Source organism: Oncorhynchus mykiss, chromosome 2 (assembly GCF_013265735.2).
Source record: "Oncorhynchus mykiss isolate Arlee chromosome 2, USDA_OmykA_1.1, whole genome shotgun sequence".
NCBI classification, from domain to species: Eukaryota; Metazoa; Chordata; class Actinopteri; order Salmoniformes; family Salmonidae; genus Oncorhynchus; species Oncorhynchus mykiss.
The window spans coordinates 43,668,468-43,690,440 of NC_048566.1; the positions used below are offsets into that span (position 1 = coordinate 43,668,468).

At 42.5% G+C, this 21,973-nt stretch overlaps 1 protein-coding gene across 1 annotated transcript; it reads right to left on the bottom strand.

Annotated features, from left to right (window-relative positions):
- Nucleotides 1-9,687: 9,687 nt before the first annotated feature.
- LOC110490284 (regulator of chromosome condensation) lies at nt 9,688-17,032 on the bottom strand. Its single transcript, XM_021563585.2, has 10 exons — nt 16,798-17,032; nt 15,834-15,965; nt 15,449-15,642; nt 14,153-14,332; nt 12,031-12,127; nt 11,690-11,812; nt 11,391-11,537; nt 10,886-11,005; nt 10,603-10,755; nt 9,688-10,443 (listed from the first exon to the last, which is right to left on the bottom strand). Exons 2-10 carry the CDS (start codon nt 15,907-15,909, stop codon nt 10,268-10,270), a joined length of 1,266 nt encoding a protein of 421 aa, XP_021419260.1. The 5' UTR covers nt 15,910-15,965; nt 16,798-17,032; the 3' UTR covers nt 9,688-10,267.
- Nucleotides 17,033-21,973: the final 4,941 nt, after the last annotated feature.

Sequence of the window (21,973 nt, forward strand, 5' to 3'; positions counted from 1 at the left end):
AGAAAGGTGGGAGGGTAATTTAGCACTTTCCAGTGTGGTTGAGGCAGTAGTAACCGCATACACAACCAATGATCCTCCTTTCTCATAACACTGAGCAGAGCCATCTACAAACAGTTCCAAATCAGCATTTTGCGAAGGGACATCAGTTAAATCTGACCTTGGTTTAGATACAAGCTCCACCAGAGCAATACAGTCGTGCAGCTCTCCATCATCCTCGGTAGGCAACAAAGTAGAAGGATTTAACACAGTGCACCTCTTCAGGGTCGCATGAGACATTGTCAAAAGAACATTCTGATAATGGAGCAGTCGAGCTGGTGTTAGATGGGCCATCTTTGCCTGTGAAATAAGAGAATGTACAGCATGAGGAACGTGTACAGTGAGTTCACACATGGCAACAATGTCTGCACAAGCCAGCACAGCTTCAGTAGCAGCAGCCACAGCTCTCAAACAACAAACCAGACCTCTTGCCACACTGTCCAGCCGTTTGGAATAATACCCAACAGGACGCTGCTTTCCTCTTTGATCCTGTGTTAGAACAGATGACATAAAACCATTTTTCTCAAAAACAAAAAGGTTAAAGGGTTTAGAATGGTCAGGGAACCCCAAACAGGGAGAAGTAGTCATGAGTTGTTTTAGTATGGTCAGAGCCGCCAGTCCCTTGGGTATTCACTTAATTTAGTCATACATAGCCATTTTGTGGCCATAAATAAGGTCAAAAAGAGGCTGCACCACCTCACCATAGTCAGGTAACCACGCCCTACAATACCCTGCCATACCAGTCATGTGTTGTTTAGTAACCGGCTGTGGGACGGAGAGAATAGCCTATATCCTCTCTGTACCCAGCTGCCTGCCATTGGGAGTGATGTCATGACCTAGATACTTCACTGTCTGTGAAACCAACAGCAACTTTTTCTTTGAAAACTTTCTGGCCATTTTCAGCAAGGAATATCAACAGAGCATGAGTATCAGTTTCACAACCTTCCATTGAGCTGGAGCACAACAACAAATCATCCACATACTGAATCAGAGTGCTGCCCTCAGGGGGTATAAAACCATCTAGATTTTGCGCTGAAAAAAATTGCAGTGGATTCCACGTAGCCTATAGGCATCGCTGTCCACGTAAATCTCTTATTGAGAAACGTGAAGGTGAACCAGAACTGAGACTCTGGCGCCACAGGAATACTGAAAAACGCATTAGCCAAATCAATCACAGAGAACCACTCTGCTGTGGGTGGTACCGCCCCCAACAGAGAACATTAGGAACCACCGGGGCACGGGCAAAAACTGCAGCGTTCATAGGCCTTAAGTCCAGGACAAATCTCCAATCACCTGAAAATGTTCAAACAGGCAAGATAGGGGTGTTACAGGGTGAGTCTGGACAGGGAATTAAAGCGCCATTAGCTAACAGGGATGCATGAACAGGAGTAATAACTGCTATTGCCTCCCTACAAAGTGGATACTGTGCTCTAGATGGGTACCTGGTATCTTCAGGAGTGACTACCATTGGCTCAGATCCCTTCATCCTCCCAAAATCATACTTGTCCCCTTGCCCATAGGCATTCAGTCTTCACTCAACAACATGATATTGGCAGAAAAAGAAACCTGATCAACACCATGCACACCCCTCGTGGGTAACAACTTGTCAGTGTGCTCGGTGCATACGTTGAGCCATCAGGGCGCATCTCCCAGTCAATAGCATCAACCAAGCATTTCATCCATATACCAGTATCCGCCCATTCTACTCTGATTTTGCCAGGGACACGTGGTGCGCTATCGTCAAACAGGTAGGGCTCTTTCTGTGCAGGGGTTAGATTAACCCATAAGGCACAGAAATCACCGCTACAGTATAAACCCTCACACTGCACTGATTCATCCTGTAATGTAGCACACAGCCATTGTTTCTCATAATGGAGATCAATGGTGAAAAATGGGAGGTGCAATGTAAGCCTGCTTCAGACATGAAAATGCCCTTGTGGCCCAATGAGTTTTAGTCATTGAGAAAACACAAGCAATATTGGGCACCTCATCAACGTCCCATGCGTAACGTCACAAAACTCACACATTAACATCAATTGCTCTCCCTCTTCCTCATGAATAACGGTTAAACCGGTTTGGCCACATGTTATGTTGATGCCAGTTTACAAAGGAGGTCCCTGCCCATCAGATTGACAGGACAGTAGTTAGAGTAGAGAAATTGATGTTGACACTTCTCACAAAAGGAGACAGGCAGAGGCATAGTTACATGCTCTCTGAATGGGAGGCCTGAAGCAGTTTTGACTGTTTCACTAGACATGGGAGGTTTTGTCATAGCCTTGCAGTTAATGACAAACATGGCAGCCCCAGTATCAACAAGAAATATTATTGTACAGGGTTGTCTGTGCAGGCAGACCCATCTGCCATTGCCCAGATTGGCCTCTGTCTTGGGGGCCCCCTTGTGGTCCCCACGGTGGCAGAGGGCCACCCCCACCATTGGTTGGGTATAGGCTGTCATGGCAGTCCTTGTTCTCCGGGTGGACCTCCTCCTCTGCCTCTTGGCCCGCCCCTACCTCTTCCCCTCACCTGCTGGGCTGCACTGTGCAGCGAAATGGCCTGGCTTGCCACAGGTGAAGCAACTTCCAAGTTTGGGTTTTCCTCCACTTGCACCACCTCCCACTCCAGCAGGTAGAATGTCAACTGGGCAGCTTCCAATTTCTGAGTCTTCACTTTTTCATATTTTTTTTTCTTCCTTCTGAGCACATTGTCGTCGGTCGGCAATGTTGTACCACAGTGGCCAGGGGTTCAGTTTCCCAACTGATATAGGTGGTTCTCACCACCTTCTCCAGGTCTGGTGTCAGGTCCTTCAACAGATCTCCATATTAGAGGTTGACCGATTAATCTAAATGGACGATTAATTAGGGCAGATTTCAAGTTCATAACAATCGAAAATCTGTATTTTTTGCCAGAACCCTAATTTCGGCTGCAAACTTAACCACGTCAGGCAGATCCTCAACAATGTCTTTAATTTCATTGTCTCCATGTCCTCTGGATGTACACGATTGGTTGCCAGGCAGCCAAATCAGTGTGGCCTGCCACTGAATGTGGCTGAGTGTTTGGCATGCCATCAGAGGGTACTGTTGATACATATCTGGTGCTGGATCATATGGTGAGGGTGTCGGCAGGATTATCTTCCTTCGCAGACGGCTCTTGAGTGGAGGGGAAGAGAGTAGGGGAGCTGCTGCTCCATTCTGAGAGGACGCATCACTGCTGTCGTCCTCATCCTCCACTGGGGTGGCTGGGGGTGGTTGTGAGAAGGGGTTGCTGCTCCTCCTACCCGCTGCTCTGGCTCCTCCAGCTGCACCCTTTCTGATTGGTTTTGGGGTTGACGTTCCAACCAGCTTAGCCAGTCCAGAGAGCATTTTGTCCACCGCTGCTGCTAGGGGAGATTCATATGGGAGGAGAGGCACAGGAGTGAACTGTGGAGTTGGGGGAGGGGACAGCAGAGTGCAGAGCAAGGGCATCCACTGGGTCGTTTGGATCAGGCAGAGGCAGGAGAAGGAGGTCGACAGCCGCAGCAGGCACTGGCAACACTGGGTGGAGATTGTGAGGAGAAGAATAGGGAGGGGGGAAATCTCTCTCATCGTCTTGCCTATTCTTCCTTACCGTCTCATCTGTCTGTGTTCCCTTCTTCCTCAGTCTGTACTACCATATTTTGACGGGGCTTTCCCTGAATGGGTTAAATCAAATCTAAGTTTATTTGTCACGTGCACGGAATACAACAGCTATAGACCTTACAGTGAAATGCTTACTTACAGGCTCTAACCAATAGTGCAAAAAAGGTATTAGGTGAACAATAGGTAAGTAAGGAAATAAAACAGTAAAAAGACAGGCTATATACAGTAGCGAGGCTATAAAAGTAGCGAGGCTACATACAGACACCGGTTAGTCAGACTGATTGAGGTAGTATGTACATGTACATGTAGATGTGGTTAAAGTGACTATGCATATATGATGAACAGAGAGTAGTAGTAGCGTAAAAGAGGGATTGGCGGGTGGTGGGACACAATGCAGACAGCCTGGTTAGCCAATATGCGGGAGCACTGGTTGGTCGGCCCAATTGAGGTAGTATGGTCCTGCCTTTGTGTGCGCCTGTCTGCCTCTCTTTCCCATTTCCAAAATTTAACCCAGTCTACCTTATCTTTCTTAGTTCCCTCATGAGCTGTTAATCTCTCCCTAACCTCATCCAACAGTGTCACACTCAGTGTCCCTGTCAAAGGAAAACCTCCTTTGAAATGCCACAATTTCATCTTGTCCAAAATATCCCCCTTCCACTTACCTACTATAACCTTCAGGGCACCCGTTGGGGGATGGAAAATGCTGTGTCCTTTGCTCCCGTGTGCTCCCATGGTTCCTGCTCTTTCAATCATACACACTCACAGAAAACACAAACATGGACACACAGAGGACGAGACAGACAAGATGAAAAAACAGTTAGCGCTGTTTTTAGATTTCAAACCCTGTCTATATGAGCAGGATACCCCATACCAGTTATCAAAATTATTGCCTAATTAGTGGTCTCAAATAGAGGTTGACCGATTAATCAGCGTATTTCAATGAAAGAATAAATGTTATGTTTTCGTTATAGTTTCCGGATTTGACCATATTAATGACCTACGGCTCGTATTTCTGTGTGTTTATTATTTATAATTAAGTCTTTGATTTGATACTTGATAGAGCAGTCTGAGCGGTGGTAGGCAGCAGCAGGCTCATAAGCATTCATTCAAACAGAACGTTCCTGCGTTTGCCAGCAGCTCTTCGCAATGCTTGAAGCACAGCACTGTTTATGACTTCAAGCCTATCAACTCCTGAGATTAGGCTGGCAATACCTATAACTAGTGCCTATAACTACATCCAATAGTCAAAGGTATAAGAAATACAAATGGTAGAGAGAAATAGTCCTATAATTCCTACAATAACTATAACCTAAAACTTATTAACTGGGAATATTGAAGACTCGTGTTAAAAGGAACCACCAGCTTTCATATGTTCTGAGCAAGGAACTTAAACGTTAGCTTTTTTTACATGGCACTTTTACTTTCTTCTCCAACACTGTGTTTTTGCATTATTTAAACCAAATTGAACATGTTTCATTATTTTTTTGAGCCTAAATAGATATTTATGTATTATATTAAGTTAAAAAAAAAAGTGTTCATTCAGTATTGTTGTAATTGTCATTATTACAAAAAAATAAAGGGAACACTAAAATAACACATCCTAGATCTGAATGAATGAAATATTCTTATTAAATACTTTTTTCTTTACATTGTTTAATGTGCTGACAACAAAATCACACAAAAATGATCAATGGAAATCAAATTTATCAACCCATGGAGGTCTGGATTTGGAGTCACACTCAAAATTAAAGTGGAAAACCACACTACAGGCTGATCCAACTTTGATGTAATGTCCTTAAAACAAATCAAAATGAGGCTCAGTAGTGTGTGTGGCTGTATGACCTCCCTACAACGCCTGGGCATGCTCCTGATGAGGTGGCGGATGGTCTCCTGAGGGATCTCCTCCCAGACCTGGACTAAAGCATCCGCCAACTCCTGGACAGTCTGTGGTGCAACAGACCATGGTGGATGGAGCTAGACATGATGTCCCAGATGTGCTCAATTGGATTCAGGTCTGGGGAACGGGCGGGCCAGTCCATAGCATCAATGCCTTCCTCTTGCAGGAACTGCTGACACACTCCAGCCACATGAGGTCTAGCATTGTCTTGCATTAGGAGGAACCCAGGGCCAACCGCACCAGCATATGGTCTCACAGGGGGTCTGAGGATCTCATCTCGGTACCTAATGGCAGTCAGGCTACCTCTGGCGAGCACATGGAGGGCTGTGCGGCCCCCCCAAAGAAATGCCACCCCACACCATGACTGACCCACCGCCAAACCGGTCATGCTGGAGGATGTTGCAGGCAGCAGAACGTTCTCCACGGCGTCTCCAGACTCTGTCACATGTGCTCAGTGTGAACCTGCTTTCATCTGTGAAGAGCACAGGGCGCCAGTGGCAAATTTGCCAATCTTGGTGTTCTCTGGCAAATGCCAAACGTCCTGCACGGTGTTGGGCTGTAAGCACAACCCTCACCTGTGGACGTCGGGCCCTCATACCACCCTCATGGAGTCTGTTTCTGACCATTTGAGCAGACACATGCACATGTGTGGCCTGCTGGAGGTCATTTTGCAGGGCTCTGGCAGTGCTCCTCCTGCTCCTCCTTGCACAAAGGCGGAGGTAGCGGTCATGCTGCTGGGTTGTTACCCTCCTACACGTCTCCTGATGTACTGGACACTACACTGACAGGCACAGCAAACCTTCTTGCCACATCTCGCATTGATGTGCCATCCTGGATGAGCTGCACTACCTGAGCAACTTGTGTGGGTTGTAGACTCCATCTCATGCTACCACTAGAGTGAAAGCACCGCCAGCATTCAAAAGTGACCAAAACATCAGCCAGGAAGCATAGGAACTGAGAAGTGGTCTGTGGTCACCACCTGCAGAACCACTCCTTTATTGGGGGTGTCTTGCTAATTGCCTATAATTTCCACCTGTTGTGTATTCCATTTGCACAACAGCATGTCAATCAGTGTTGCTTCCTAAGTGGACAGTTTGATTTCAAAGAAGTGTGATTGTGTTGTTTAAGTGTTCCCTTTATTTTTGAGCACTGTGTGTGTATGTATATATATATGTCACAATGCTGTAGACACCTTGGGGAATACGTAGAAAGTGTAAGCTTGTTGATGGTACATTCACAGCTGAATAGGGAGTCATTGGAACGCAGCGCTTTCAAAACCTGGGGCACTTCCGGATTGGATTCTTCTCAGGCTTTCGCCTGCAACATCAGTTCTGTTATACTCACAGACAATATCTTTACAGTTTTGGAAACGTTAGAGTGTTTTCTATCCAAAGCAGTCAATTATATGCATATTCTAGCATCTTTTCCTGACAAAACAAGAACGTTTTTTTCCCAAAAATGAAAATACTGCCCCTAAGAGGTTAAGAACACTTATCAACTCAACTCAGTCCTGCTAGTTAACCCAGCTGTGGCCCTCTTAATGAAGACCTCACTCTGAGTGTACCCTCAATACAAGATTGTTATTTTTTATATTGTTTTCTTATCTTTTCATCACTTACTGATATTGTCCAAGATCACCTCTCTCAGTTCTACTTTCAGGATCATGGCATCCACCCATGCACTCTTCCTCTCAGATCATTAGGCGGGTCCAGCTGCTCAAAAATGAGTGTGGTATGCCCTGGGATCCCAATTTCTGATCCCCTGTGCACAGTTTACCCAGATCTTCAGGAGCGGTCCACAGGTGAAGTTGCATATCCCATCCTCGTCGCCAAAATAGTGGTGGAGACTCTAATCAATAATGAGGAGAGGCAAGGTCAATCACCAATCAGTATATTAATTTATTCAAAATGTATTAATAATGAAAGCATAGAGCAATTGCTTCTATAATGATGAGGCTGGTCAGCTCAACACTTCCAAGTGTTGTGGCGAGTAGCTCTAACATACAAAGAATACAAATATATTTTATAGAAAAGATACGCTTTTTTAGTCTTCATGACAAACAGCAGATGTATGGAATGGGTCACAAGGTGAAACTTGATATATGAGAAAGGAGTATCCCGCAGCCAGATAGCATTTGCTATGAAGACTGTTCTTATTGTATAGTCTGGCCCTAAGAAGAAGCTCCGATCCCGTTCCTGGTACTTCGTAGCACAGAAATACCAATTAATTATATGGCATAAATCAATTGTCAACTCCAGATACTACCATCTCAAGTAAAACACCTTCTTGACCACACACCTGGACAAGCTCACTGAGGGGAATGAGCCTCTAGGTCATACACTACTCCAGGATAGGTGCAACATCAAGAGAGAACATCCAATGGTTCCAGACACTAGCCCACATCTTTTCTCAGACCGTATCTCCCCCAATACAAAAGGAGGGAGTGACTGGTGCACAGACATTGTGGAGACAAGTAATTGGTTCCCCATTAATCACGCCATCCCTTCATGTGGTTTAGAACATTCACATATGAAGACAATGTTCCCTCCTGTCTTCTCCTTCTGATATTCAACAAGTCAGGCTTGTGAAAGACTAGCCTGACTTCTCCCCTCTCTGGGCCCCAGGTACGAAAATATACATTCTAATAACAAGCATATGATAAGCATATTATGCAGATAAGCCATCTTAATTATATATGTTACCTAACTATTTCGGATTCTTCTGCCACACTACACAAAACCCAACCCTTATTTTAAGTGTTTCCAAAATCCCCCATGTGAAAAATAAATGGCGGAAAAACAATTAGAACCATTTCCCTGTTTGTCTTAATATTCAGTTGTCACACAACACCACAGATGTCTCAAGTTGAGGGAGCATGCAATTGGCATGCTGACTATGTCCAACCGGCCGAACAATTAGCAGTATGCCCAATTAGCAGCATGTCCACCCGGTCGAACAACCGCAAACCACGTGTAATAAAGCCAGTCCAGGACCTCCACATCAGGTTTCCTCACCTGCGGGATCACCTGAGGAGTATGTCTGTAATATTTTTTTGTTGGGGAAAACCTACACCCTCCCAGACCCACACATAACTGCACCCCTGCCCAGATGTGAAATCCATAGATTTATTTCAATTGACTGATTTCCTTAAATGATAAACGGTTTTATTTATTTTACTTGGCAAGTCAGTTAAGAACAAGTTCTTAATTACAATGACGGCCAAACCCGGACGACGCTGGGACAATTCTGTACCACCCTATGGGACTCACAATCACAGCCGGTTGTGATACAGCCTGGAAACAAACCAGGGTCTAGTATATTTTGGGTCTAAAGATAATTTAATTAAAGTTCATTACTAATCTCACTAAAAACAGTATCGGCTGTAGTCACATCTAATTTTTATCTACCCTACCGAGTACTGTGAAATCCAATAGCCAGAACCTTTCCGCGACACCATTGCTTCAACTACTAACCAGGAAGGTTGAGGGTCACCTAATATTTGAGCACATTGGTTGATGAGTTAAGAGATCAAGCTGAGACACTAAGGAGGGTGAGACTGGTGAGACTGTCAGTCTTAGATGGTCATTAGAGAAGCACAGGAACAGTGTGAAATCCCCCCTAATAGTGTCATAAACTGCTAAATGAAATTTAAAAGTGAAGGACACTGCATATTGCAAACAGAATGGATTGCCCACCCATCAAAATCAAATCCTGTCAAAGGAGAACAGGCACTACAAACAGTGGGATGAGGCCATACTCGTCAATTAAGTGCGTAGAAGAGGTTCTTTAGCATTTCAAAGCTTTGAGAAAAATGGGAGCTACCTGGGCTTTTTAAGACGATTCCACATCCTTGAGTCATTAGTCAGATGAAAGCCAGTAGAAAAATCCAAGGACGCAACATTTCCCTTCTCACTAGCACAAAAGTAGCCTGTAGCATTGCTCTCTGCCCCAGAACAATCATTTGCAACTTAAGTGATTTTAATTTATGTTGGCTGCCTTATATAAATATATGTTGGCAGACTGATAAATGTGAGGCTGTTGTACTCAAATCATCACTATGGCCATCTACTAATTGGGCCCTCAATGTATTACGAGCACCAACCCCTGAACAAAGTGTGTCATTGCAGTATGCAAACCAAAAGAAAGATCAAAACAGTAAAATTGTACTTTTATTTCCAAGTTGGACCAGCAAATAATTGTGCAAGGGGGTACAGTGAACAGCTGTCTAAACTACATGGTTCAAGACACCTTAGGCCAGACTTTCAAATGAAAGGACCTTGCTGACAAGAAATACTAGTACTCATCTTACAGATGCCGGGGGGGGGGGGGTGTATTCTTAAAAGGCTGTGACTTGGGATTTCATTAAAAGGCTCGTCCATTATTTGCCCCACAAACATACCAGACTGGCATCCTAAAGATTCTCATTTAAAAAAATAACTAAGCATAAACTAGATTTAAAAAAATGTGTTTCTCTTGCTTGTTGATCACAATCTACTGAACCACATCAAAAACATTAGGGGATTTTTGCACTGAGCGGGACAGATCAGAGCCCTCTAACATAGACTAGCCCCTTTCCCATCACCACGTTCCCACTCCGGGTTACCTGGCTCAGCACAGGAAGTCACATTCAGCCACAAACCCCTCCCCCACATGTAGGTATTTAACACAGATCCTTCTGGTACAGACCAACAAGGGCAACCTTCCCCTGCCTGAGAATACATCAACTCTCCTGCTTGTCTTTGACCAGTAGGATTGTGTGCTGCCCGCCGCTGGCCACCATCAGTACTATGCGGTTCTCCAGCTGCTTGCCCGTCATCTCTACAGGGCTCCATTCGTCGTCCTCCTCACCTGTGCCAAGCTGGAGGTTAGTGCCCATACCCCAGGCATATGCAGACCCTGCAATAAATACACACATCAGTGGACCATATACAGACACAATGGCCTCGGAGTCATTCCTATCACAATTACACACCATAACGTAGACATGCACAACATCAGCAGGTTAATCCTTTAATTTTTCATAAACCAGAAGAAACACACTAGCAATGACCTCACCTTGTTTGGTGACAGCATAGCTGACCGACGCCCCACAAGCCACCACCTGGGCTAGATCCAGTCCTTCCACAGGCGTGGGCTCGCTCTTCTCCTCTGCCCCCTGGCCCAGACCCAAACGCCCATACTCCGCCCGGCCCAGGCTGTACACCTTCCCTATACGGGGACAAGAGTCATCTTCCCAATTTGTGCTGCACTATGCAGTTGACAGATTCTTGAACAGTCCAAGTTCTGAAATAGTTGATCAAGAGTGTTTAAAATAAAAGATGGGCCCCAATGCGCTTACCGGCAGAGTCGAGGCAGACTGTGTGGTGCTGTCCCCCTGAGAAGCCAATCCAGTTAATGGTGGAGTTTTTGAAGGAGGTAAGTTTTATTGGAACAAAGCATGTGTTGATGAGTTTGGTCCCTGGAAACAGTACAGAAGTCTATGGTCAACGGGTACGGTGTGACACTCTCCAACCCACCCAACTGCAATTCTAGAGCACAGAGACTCAGAGTGTGCATAAATAACCAGGTTCCAGCCAACCTTTTTCTATGCAAGTAAAGTACATGTCGGATAAAAAAAAAATGGCAATCCCTTTATGCACATACTGATATAACCATATCAAAGTAAAAATGTGCATATTCTTTATAAAGATCTTTAAATTTCCCATGAAAACCTTGCCAAGTGGATGGAAACCTATAGTTGAAGATGAATTAAGCTCAAATTGGAAGATTAATTTGGAGGATAAACCAAGTTCTGTTACAGTATTTCTGAAGGTTATCAAATAAACTTTTATCTAAACACTCACCAAGCTGATGGTAGTTTGACAGTCCAAATCCATAGACGTGGCCTTCTTTTGACACAGCAATGGTCATATAAGCCCCACAGAAGGCATCTGTGAAGTGAACCTTGCCCCTAGACTGGACCTTCACAATCTGAGGTATCAGCAACCGCACTGTAAGCATTCAGAAACACATGTCCTATCACCCACAGCAGTCAAAACAGAGAATAATGGTGCAGATATCCATTCATCATACCAAGTGCTCACACCCAAACTACAGCTGAACGAATACTGTGTCAAAATAAATGGTTTCAGTTGGTACATACACAGCCCTTTCCTGCCCCCTCGGTTGGCAAAGAGCTCCGGCACCCTTCCCAGCTGCCCCTGCTCTCCGCAGCCTGATGTGTAGAGGTCACCGCTTGCTGTCAGCATCACCAAGTGGTCATTACCTGGGGGTCAGAGGTCATGAATATTGTCTTATAACCAGGACAGCATTGAGCAAGAAACTATATGGTAGCTGTAGGACAAACATGCCTCTGACCTGCAGAATAAGGAATCAAGTCAGTTCTAATCATTATATTTTTGTTGAATGTGGTCAAAACCTCCGGGAAAGCAGAACTTCTGCAGAGAAACCTTAAAGCTTAGGGACAGATCCCCCATTTCTCACCTGATGCTATTTTCATCACAGGTCCTTTCATGGGGACCTTGACAGGCACAGTAACCTTCTTCAGAGGCTCTAGTAGACCAATGACTCCGCTGTTATCCTAAAGCAAATGGGACAATGTGTGAAATTAGTGAGAATTGCAGGTTACCTTAATTTGGTATATGATAAGTAGCATTTGCTGCTGCTATTGTTTATTATCTGTTACTTTATTCCTAGTTATACAGTGCATTTCCTGCTAAAGTCGGAAGTTTACATGACTCGTTTTTCAACCACTCCACAAATTTCTTGTTGAGAAACTATAGTTTTGGCAAGTCGGTTAAGGACATCTACTTTGTGTATGACAAGTAATTTTTCCAACAATTGTTTACAGACAGATTATTTCACTGTATCACAATTCCAGAGGGTCAGAAGTTTACATACACCAAGTTGACTGTGCATTTAAACAGCTTGGAAAATTCCAGAAAATTATGTAATGGCTTTAGAAGCTTCTAATTTGAGTCAATTGGAGGTGTACCTGTGGATGAATTTCAAGGCCTACCTTCAAACTCAGTGTCTTTGCTTGATATCATGGGAAAATCAAAAGAAATCAGCCAAGACCCCAGGGGGGAATTTTTTTTGTAGACCTCCACAAGTCTAGTTCATCCTTGGGAGCAATATCCAAACGCCTGAAGGTACCACGTTCATCTGTACAAACAATTGTAGCCAAGTATACAACACCATGGGACCACGCAGCTGTCATACTGCTCAGCAAGGAGACGCGTTCTGTCTCCTAGAGATGAACGTACTTTGGTGCGAAAAGAGCAAATCATCCCCAGAACAGCAAAGGACCCTGTGAAGATGCTGGAGGAAACAGGTACAAAAAGTATCTATATCCACAGTAAAACGAGTCCTATATTGACATAACCTGACATAAGCTCAGCAAGGAAGAAACCACTGCTCCCAAACCACCATAAAGAAAGCCAGACTACGGTTTGCAACTGCACACAGGGACAAAGATCATACTTTTTTGAGAAATGTCCTCTGGTCTGATGAAACAAAAATAGAACTGTTTGGCCATAATGACCATTGTTATGTTTGAAGGAAAAAGGGAGAAGGCTTGCAAGCCGAAGAACACAATCCCAACCATGAAGCACGGGGGTGGCAGCATCATGTTGTGGGGGTGCTTTGCTGCAGGATGGGCTGGTGCACTTCACAAAATAGATGGCATCATGAGGGAGGTAAATTATGTGGATATATTGAAGCAACATGTCAAGACATCAGTCAGAAAGTTAATGCTCGGTTGCAAATGGGTCTTCCAAATGGACAATGACCCCAAGCATACTTCCAAAGTTGCGGCAAAATAGCTTACGGACAACAAAGTCAAGGAATTGGAGTGGCCAGCACAAAACCCTGACCTCAATCCCATAGAATGTTGGGGGCAGAACTGAAAAAGCGTGTGCGAGCAAGGAGGCCTACAAACCTCAATCCGTTACACCAACTCCGTCAGGAGGAATGAGCCAACAGTCACCCAACTTATTGTGGGAAGCTTGTGGAAGGCTAACCGAAACATTTGACTCAAGTAAAAAAAATGTAAAGGCAATGCTACCAAATACTAATTGAGTGTACGTAAACTTCTGACCCACTGGAAATGTGATGAAAGAAATAAAAACACTACTATTATTCTGACATTTCACATTATTAAAATAAAGAGGTGATCTAACTGAATTAAGACCGGGAATTCTTACTAGGATTAAATGTCAGGAATTGTGAAAAACTGAGTTTATATGCATTTGGCTAAGGTGTATGTTAATGTCCCAACTTCAACTGTACATATCTACCTCGTACCCCTACACATCAACTCAGTACAGATAACTTGGTTATATACACAGGGTATCATTACTCACTGTGTATTTATTAATTTTTTAATGTTAATTTCTATTCTTTCTCTGCATTGTTGAGAAAAGCCCATAAGTAAGCATTTCACAGTTAGCCCACACCTGTTGTGTACAAAGCATGTGACTGAATGAATGAAATTGTATTCCTTTTGATTAGTTTAATGCAAGTCAATTTAAGATTATTTGAGTAACGGAATGGCGCAACAGTTTCCAGGGTGTTTGACAGCAGTTAAACCCTGTCCTCTACTCACCCTGAAGGAGCCCCAAATGTATACTGCACCATCATCTGTGAGTGCAGCTGTGTGACTGTCCCCAGCAGACACCTGAACCACCCTCTCGTCCAGGGCCACCTTCCCTGGCACCATCTCGGATCCCTCTTCTGTCGTCTCTCGACCCAGAGCACCCTCATCATTGCAGCCAAACGTGTAGATCTACACCAGTGACAAGCTTCTGGTTACTAAGTCATATTTCATTAAAATACGGTTTCCCAGCCACAGATTAATCTTAGTCCAGCATGTATATTCACAAAGTATCTCCCAAGTAGGAGTACTGCTCTAGGATCCGTTTTGCCTTTTAAATAAGAGTGAGGTGACTATCCTAGATCAGCACTCGATGAGCCAGTGTTCATTTTGACAGCCATTTTAGATTTAGCCTTGTAGTCTTAGCTATCAGGCGGTTTAGAAATGTCCTCTTTTGTCATTTGTCACATTTTACTCTACATTTATTCCCTCATGAAATAATTAATATTTACCTCCAACTTCAATAAATGTTCACATTAAGATAGTAGGCCTATTTGGACAAGGCTATTTCCACATAGCTGGCAACATTGCTTGTGGCAGATTGTAACCAATGCCAGCCATAATTTATCATATTGGCTACAAAGCCTACTCCTAACTCCTATCATTTCAGCAAATAGCCTTAGCATTTCCAATCAAGAAAAAGCAACGGTCCTCGCATTTGCCACATGCGAGAGCATCACAGATGAATAACAGAGCACAAAGGAAGAGCTTCTGATGTGATCAAAGCAAAAATAGCCCATATGAAAGTAAGAGTGTAAACATTGGTTCTAGTTGAGGTTAGTTACAATTGAAGGGTCCTCAAAAGAGAGGAGTTACTGGAGTGTCCTCCTGGTAGCTGTGTGTGGTAGAGCCAGACAGATCAGCTTAATCAGCCAGCGCAACTGAAAGACCACAGAGGATTGCATTATATTCCAAAGGCATGCATACTCATGATTGGACACAATCATAAGAGTTCATGGAATTCTCCAAATTATTATTTTTTTTTCAATAGTTTGTTTTTCTTCAGGGCATCGTTATCATCACTTGGTTGTCAGGAAAAATAAGTAATTGACAAGTATTTTTTGTAATTGTTGATGAAATAAACACGCCTCTGAGACAATTCATGAATACAGGGCCTGAACTAAAAAGCACTCAATAGATATTCTCAATTGAGCATGCTTTAAAAGACCTGTAGCATGGTTAATCTGAATTTATGAAATTGGATGCAGTATCTTGACAGTTGTAGTTGGATCTGCCGCCTTCACTCACATTTCCAGTGTCACTGAGACAGACTGTGTGCATGCCCCCCGCCGCCACCTGCACCACACCCTCAGGCAGTGTCACCAGGGCCGGCCTCTTCCTCTCCATTATGTCCTCTCCCAGACCCAGCTGTCCTACGTCCCCTTGGCCCAGCACTAGAACCAGACCCTTCTCCTCCCCATGGCTGCTGTGGGAAACTGACACTAACAGTATTGTTTAATCCAAACTGTAGTATCTTTATGAAAACAGCAAAATTAACAAGCAGAGACACTGATGAAGATTTTATTTCAAAAGGACTCATACTAGGGTGTGTTCAAGTAGTCGGCTTGATAAAGAGATTGAACATTTCACAATAGACTTCATATTGGCTTAATGGAGTTAGTCCGTGGCTTACCTTTAACTTTCTTAAGATCCTTTACTTCCTCTGGTTTACTTTCCTTTTGTCTCTTAGGAGCCTTCTTTGCAGGCATGGCTGCAACAGACCCTGCACAAAACTAGTGTGAGAAGACTTGAGGGGGAAACAAGCCTGTAATGAACAGAAAATGAAGACTGCATTTAAAATAGCAAACAATTGTTTTAGGAAGGTCATTAGAGGAATAACTATTCCAGATAACAGTTCCAATACTGGGGTACAGTAATATTGCTGCAGTAGGATATCAGTTACTAAATAAATGTGACCTATGAAAGAGGGCAGTGTAGTTTGAATTGAACAGATGTCAGGAACTAGCTATTATTCATTCAACCAGTGCGGACAGCTGTTCCACAAGATGTACGTGCAGCGAGACTTGGACTAGATAGAGTAGGGTGGTGTGCAACGTTACGACCGAAAAGGCGCACAACAATATAACGTTAGCTAGTTGTTCCCGGCTGCAAACAACCACCCTGTTAACTTTAGCCATGTAGATGATAACGTTACACGTCCCAAGAACATGATGATGGCTATAGCTAGTACTGACCTCAATTGTTAAAGTAAACACAGAACTTCGTCAGCTAGAACTAAGCTAATGTTCGCATACAGGCGCCTGTTACTGCAATGACAAAGTTAAGTTATCTAGCTAACTTAGCTGGCTAATATTTGGGAAATGAGTTTGTTTAAACCATAAAGTGTGCTAACGTGTTCGCTATTTTACCAACAAAGCTAACGCGATCTAGCTACATTTTAAACGGGAAGGCTAGCTAACAAGTTCAACAGGAGTTGGATAACGTTATCTGAAAGTTAGCTTGCTAGCTGATTCATTGGTACGTGGATGAACATAGACTAAACTAATAAAAATAACTAAACATCTCGTAGTTATTTTAAGATAACGGGATATACGAGTTCTCCCCCAAGTAAAAATATTAAATACCCATATACTTGCCTGCACCGTGGATCACTTTGGTAGCTGACAGAGACGAAGCCGCACTCGCGCGGTGTACTGTATGCTATCCCAGTCTACAACTGTTCCACACAGACCACGCGCCATCAATTTTTAAAGAGACAGTGGCCGTGTTAGACATCTGTCTTGCCTATTACTGCACCACTGTATGTACCAGAAATAGTAGCAAAAGGTAAATGTTGAACTTTTGTTGCACACATATCCATTAAAACAGTTTGACTGCAGAATCGATTATGCTGCAATGGCTGTCAGTCTGATCAAGGTGTTAAAGCTGCACTATACAGAAATCGCTCCGCCATTTGCTAAAATTCAAATAGTTATAATACGTTAATGTGACAAAACAAGCACTTCTAGAGTAGATAATCATTGTACCAGCTAAACCGCTGTGAAATATATTTTCCATAACAAAAAAATATCGTATTGTCAGCTGTTTGAAGCTGATGTACAAAACTTAAAGTAAAGCAAAAACTCAATTTAACAGGAAGCATAGAAATAGCACACATAAAATAGATCTAGCGCTTCTTAGACTTGCTTTGAATGAGATAATGACAAATCTATAACTAATATTTATATTTGAATTTGGTCAGTTTGCCCCAAAAGTTACATATTGCAGTTTTAAACTTGCATGTCACTAAAACAAATACTATCGCCATCTACTGTCTGTGGTTAATCTCTCCCACATACACGCGATCTTCTTTTCTTTCCTAGATTAAGTTCCTTCTTTCCTAGCGTCTTTTCATTTCCTCTTTTCCTAACTTCCATTCCTTCTTCCGTTCCTTTCCTCTCTACTGGTCGTGGTTGATATCTGCCACAAAAAAGGAAACACTTGAGTAAATGTGGGATACAAAGCATATTGATAGCAGGTGCTTCTCTAAAGGAAGCTATGAAAGGAAAGGAAGGTAGGAAAGGAGATAAGGAAAGAGAGTGAGAAAAGGAATCTAGGAAAGAAAAGGAGGAAATAAAAGGAAGAATGAAATTAATATAGGAAAGGTAGATAGGGATGGAGGTGAGGAAAGGGATGTAGGGAAAGAAAGGAAGCTAGGAAAAGAGAACAGAGAAAAGGAGCTAGGAAAGGTAAGGAGATAAGGATAGGGAAGGGGGAGAGAACATTTAGGTTGGGAAGGAAGGAAGGAAAGAAAGAAAGGAAAGAACGCTATGAAAGGAGGAAAATGAGGAACGGAAAAGGAGAGAGGATGGGAGGAAAGGAATCTAGGAAAGAAAAGGAGGAGTACACATGTATGTGGTAGGTATTAAGGATCTAAACCTAGGCCAGCTAGTGACTAAGCCTACACAGCCCAACCCTAAAGATCCTTCAAAGTCAACTCTGATTGATTGTATTTTAACGAATACCCTGAAGAAATATGTTTCTACTGGTGTCTTTGCCCCAAGACATTAGTGACCATTGCCCAGTTGTTTGTGTTAGAGATGTGAGAATACACAAATCTAAGCCTTGTCATCACAGAGAAACTTCAAAAACTTCCGTGAACAGGCTTTTTACTCAATCTTTATTTTAGTGACTTTGATTGTATTTCAGCTGTCCCTGAACCAGATTTAGCTTTGAGCCTCTTTGTAGATGTCTTCAATACTATTGTGGATAATGATAATCCCTTTAAAAAAATAGGGGTTAAAGGTAAATCTAATGCCTCGTACACTCTGGAAATATCCAAAGTCATTCATAAAAGAGATACATACTGGGTCGAGACCAGGAACACAGGCTTCGGCCCAGACTGGCAACTGAGGCGTAGCTGCGGGAAGAAGGGGTGCTGATGGTGCTGCAGCACCCCCCCAAAAAACGATATAATATATATATATATATATATATATATATATAATACATATATATTACACCATATATACTGTGTTAGCTATATTGATAAATGCTATATTATATATATTATTATTATTGTATTTTTTTAATTCACAAAAGTAGTGCATTGTGCCTTTACTAGTATTAGCTACCAATGTAGACTTGGGCAACAACTGCTGGCCCCCCAAAAATTCAGCATCTCAGCTTTGGCAAAAAGGGTAGTTGTATAATTAAGAACAGTATCTTGCAGGATTCAATAGTTGGAATTGTAAAAGTTGTTGCCCTGTTCCTTTCTCTACAATTGTCTAATTCTAATGGCATCCAGAAAGAACAAAACCCTGTCCTCAAACATTTACATCAAAAGGTGAAAAGTTATGGGCAAAGACACAAAACATCCACATCAAATTAAATATTTTTCTTGATCAAATAACATGAAAAACAAACACTTTTATTAGGGTATTAATTTACCATTCTTACAAACCACTTAATGTAAATGTACATTACTGTATTGTACATAGGCTGGTCATCTAGGTTTGTACCTGTTGACTTGCCATCAACGTGAAGAAAAACAATGCACAATACAGTATTTGAGTACATTGAGACATGTAGTGGTTTGTGATGATGTGGCTCAGTTGGTAGAGCATGGCACATGCAATGCTAGGGTTGTGGGTTCAATTCAACATGAAACCAGTATGAAAATGTATGCAATTGCTCAGGATAAGAGTGACTATGGAAAAGGTTAGAATGGACCATTTCAGTTTTCACGTCGAAATAAGTTGCATTTGCAAAGTATTTCAAGCGACTGGAAAACATATACCAAGCAAGTATATTTATATTCCAAAATTATTATCAGATTTGGTAGCCAATCAGTCTGTCCGTTTGTATGTGTGATCCTTGATATTAGAGTTAAGAGTTTTCATGTTTTAATGACCCTGATCCTGTTTACAGAAGCAAATACTTTTTATGTGGAGGTGGATGCTGTATATAACTATTATTTTTAGATCTCAGTCTCTATTTTACTTATACAAATATTTCAGATTGAGAAGGCCTTTATTTTTTTCTTCACCTTTCTGGAGTTGGAGCTTGCGTGTCAGGACCGTCGTCTGCGCACAATACCTGCTACTTGAGCGCAGGTGCGCACTGGAGGCTAGGAGCGGAGAAGCGGTTATCGAATTGGAAAACCTACCTTGTTCTACACGTCTACTGGTTGTTGCACACCTGTGCCGAAATACCCCTAAAAACCGGCATTATGTATCGGTTACTGTTGCCTGCTCTTTATTCAATGCTATCCCGGATTAAATAGGCTGAATGCTTTATGCAATACAATTTGCAAGCACTCCGACGATACCATCATGTCAATACCACCAGGAACTTGGTGTCTCTCTGCAATTACATTTGTACCATTCTCAAAAGCAAATGGACCTGCACTTGATGGCATACTTCCAAAATCTCAAACTATTTAATTACTTTTTTTCTGTGTCGAAAGACAGTTCGTTTTATTGACAAATGTGCTGGCTTCACTAAATCTTCACGCATTGGGCAACATATATATTGTTTCGCTTTTATTGATGGTAATGTGCAACCAAACCCTGGGCCAGTAGATGCCATGCAATCTCAACCGAATCACTATGATTTTAAAAACACAGCAGGTTTTGGCCTCTTACATGTTAATGTCAGAAGTCTATTTCCAAAAATAGACATGATTAGAAAATGGGCCAAAACGACGTAATGGTTTTATCAGAAACTTGGCTAAATAAATCTGTCAAATAACTCGATTTCTATTGATAGGTGGATACCCGTTTTTTTAAAGAACGGATCGGATGAGTAAAGGCGGAGGGGTTGAAATGTATGTGATATCTGAGTTTAACACCTCTGAAATTCTCTCGAATATCATAGCCAAACATTTTGAATTGCTTGCGGTTAAAGTGAACATATATAAGGACTCCCACATCACATTAGTGATAAGCATACCCCTGTGAAGAAATTTAGAATCGGTGGAAGGGACCCAATCTCTGGATTTCAGATAACTTCGCATAATTCATTAGAAAGAAAAATATATATTGGGCTCAAGCGAGACATTCAAATGCTCTTGTTGACTGGGCCTCCTTCAGAGCGCTAAGAAACAAATGCACCAAATGGATCAGGAAGTCTAAAATCAAATGACTATTTAAATGCAGTCACAGAGAACCTAAACAACCCTACCAAGTTCTGGAAGCTAATCAAATCAGTGTCAGGTTCTAATGTATCCTCTGGCCTTCCTGACCATTTAATGATGGATTCAAATGAAGGATAAAGCTGATATTGTAGGTTTTCTTTTTAACAAGCACTTCATATCTGCTGGTTCAGTTTTTGATAATGGTGTGGCCCAGGATACTAATGTAAGCTCTGTTACAGTCAACTATGATATGGGCCCTCATGTGAACCATTTTAACTTTGAGCCTGTTTCTTATACTGAGGTCCATAAAGCACGAAAGGCAATAGACACAAAAAAAGTCTGCAGGTCCAGACAACCTGGACCCCTACCTCTTAAAGATAGCAGCTGGTATTATTACTGAACCTGTGGCTCACATTTTCAACTTGAGTCTCTTGACCAATATCATATCCTGCATTTGTAAATCAGCTTAGGTCCTCCCACTGCTAAAGAGTGAACATCCCTCAGATGCTAATAACTATCGTCCTATCTCTAAACTCCCTAACCTGGCCAGAGTCTATGAATCCCCAGTGAACTCAGTTAAAAAACGGTTTAATTGAAAAAAAAACATACTGAGCAGGGTTCAGTCTGGCTTTAGATTGGAGCACAGCACCACAACTGCAGCTATGGCAGTGGCAAACAACATCATTAATGCACTTGATAAAAAGCAACATTGTGCTGCTCTGTTCGTGGATTTATCAAAGGCCTCTGATTCAGTTGACCATGAAATGTTGCTAGGTAGACTCAGAAACATCGGTCTCAGTAAATTGGTTTAGGAACTATCTTTGACAGAACACAATGTGTAAATACTGACAATTATAGCTTTCTTGAGATTAATAGAGGTGTGCCACAGGGTTCCATTTTAGCTCTTCTGTTGTTTTAAATTTTTATGAATGATTTGAGAAATGGGATGCAACCAGCAAAGTTACATCTATATGCAGATGATACAATTATATATTCATGTGCTCCTTCGCTGGTTCAGGCTGTTGAAGAGCTCCAGACTGCTTTTCAGTCACTTCAGGCCTCCCTTTACAGTCTCAAACTGGTCTTGAATGTACAAAAAACTAAATTCATGACCTTTACCAGAGCTAGAACTCTGCCAGAGAATATTTGCATTGTCACATCTGGTGGCTTATCCATTGAAAAAGTGTCATCCTACA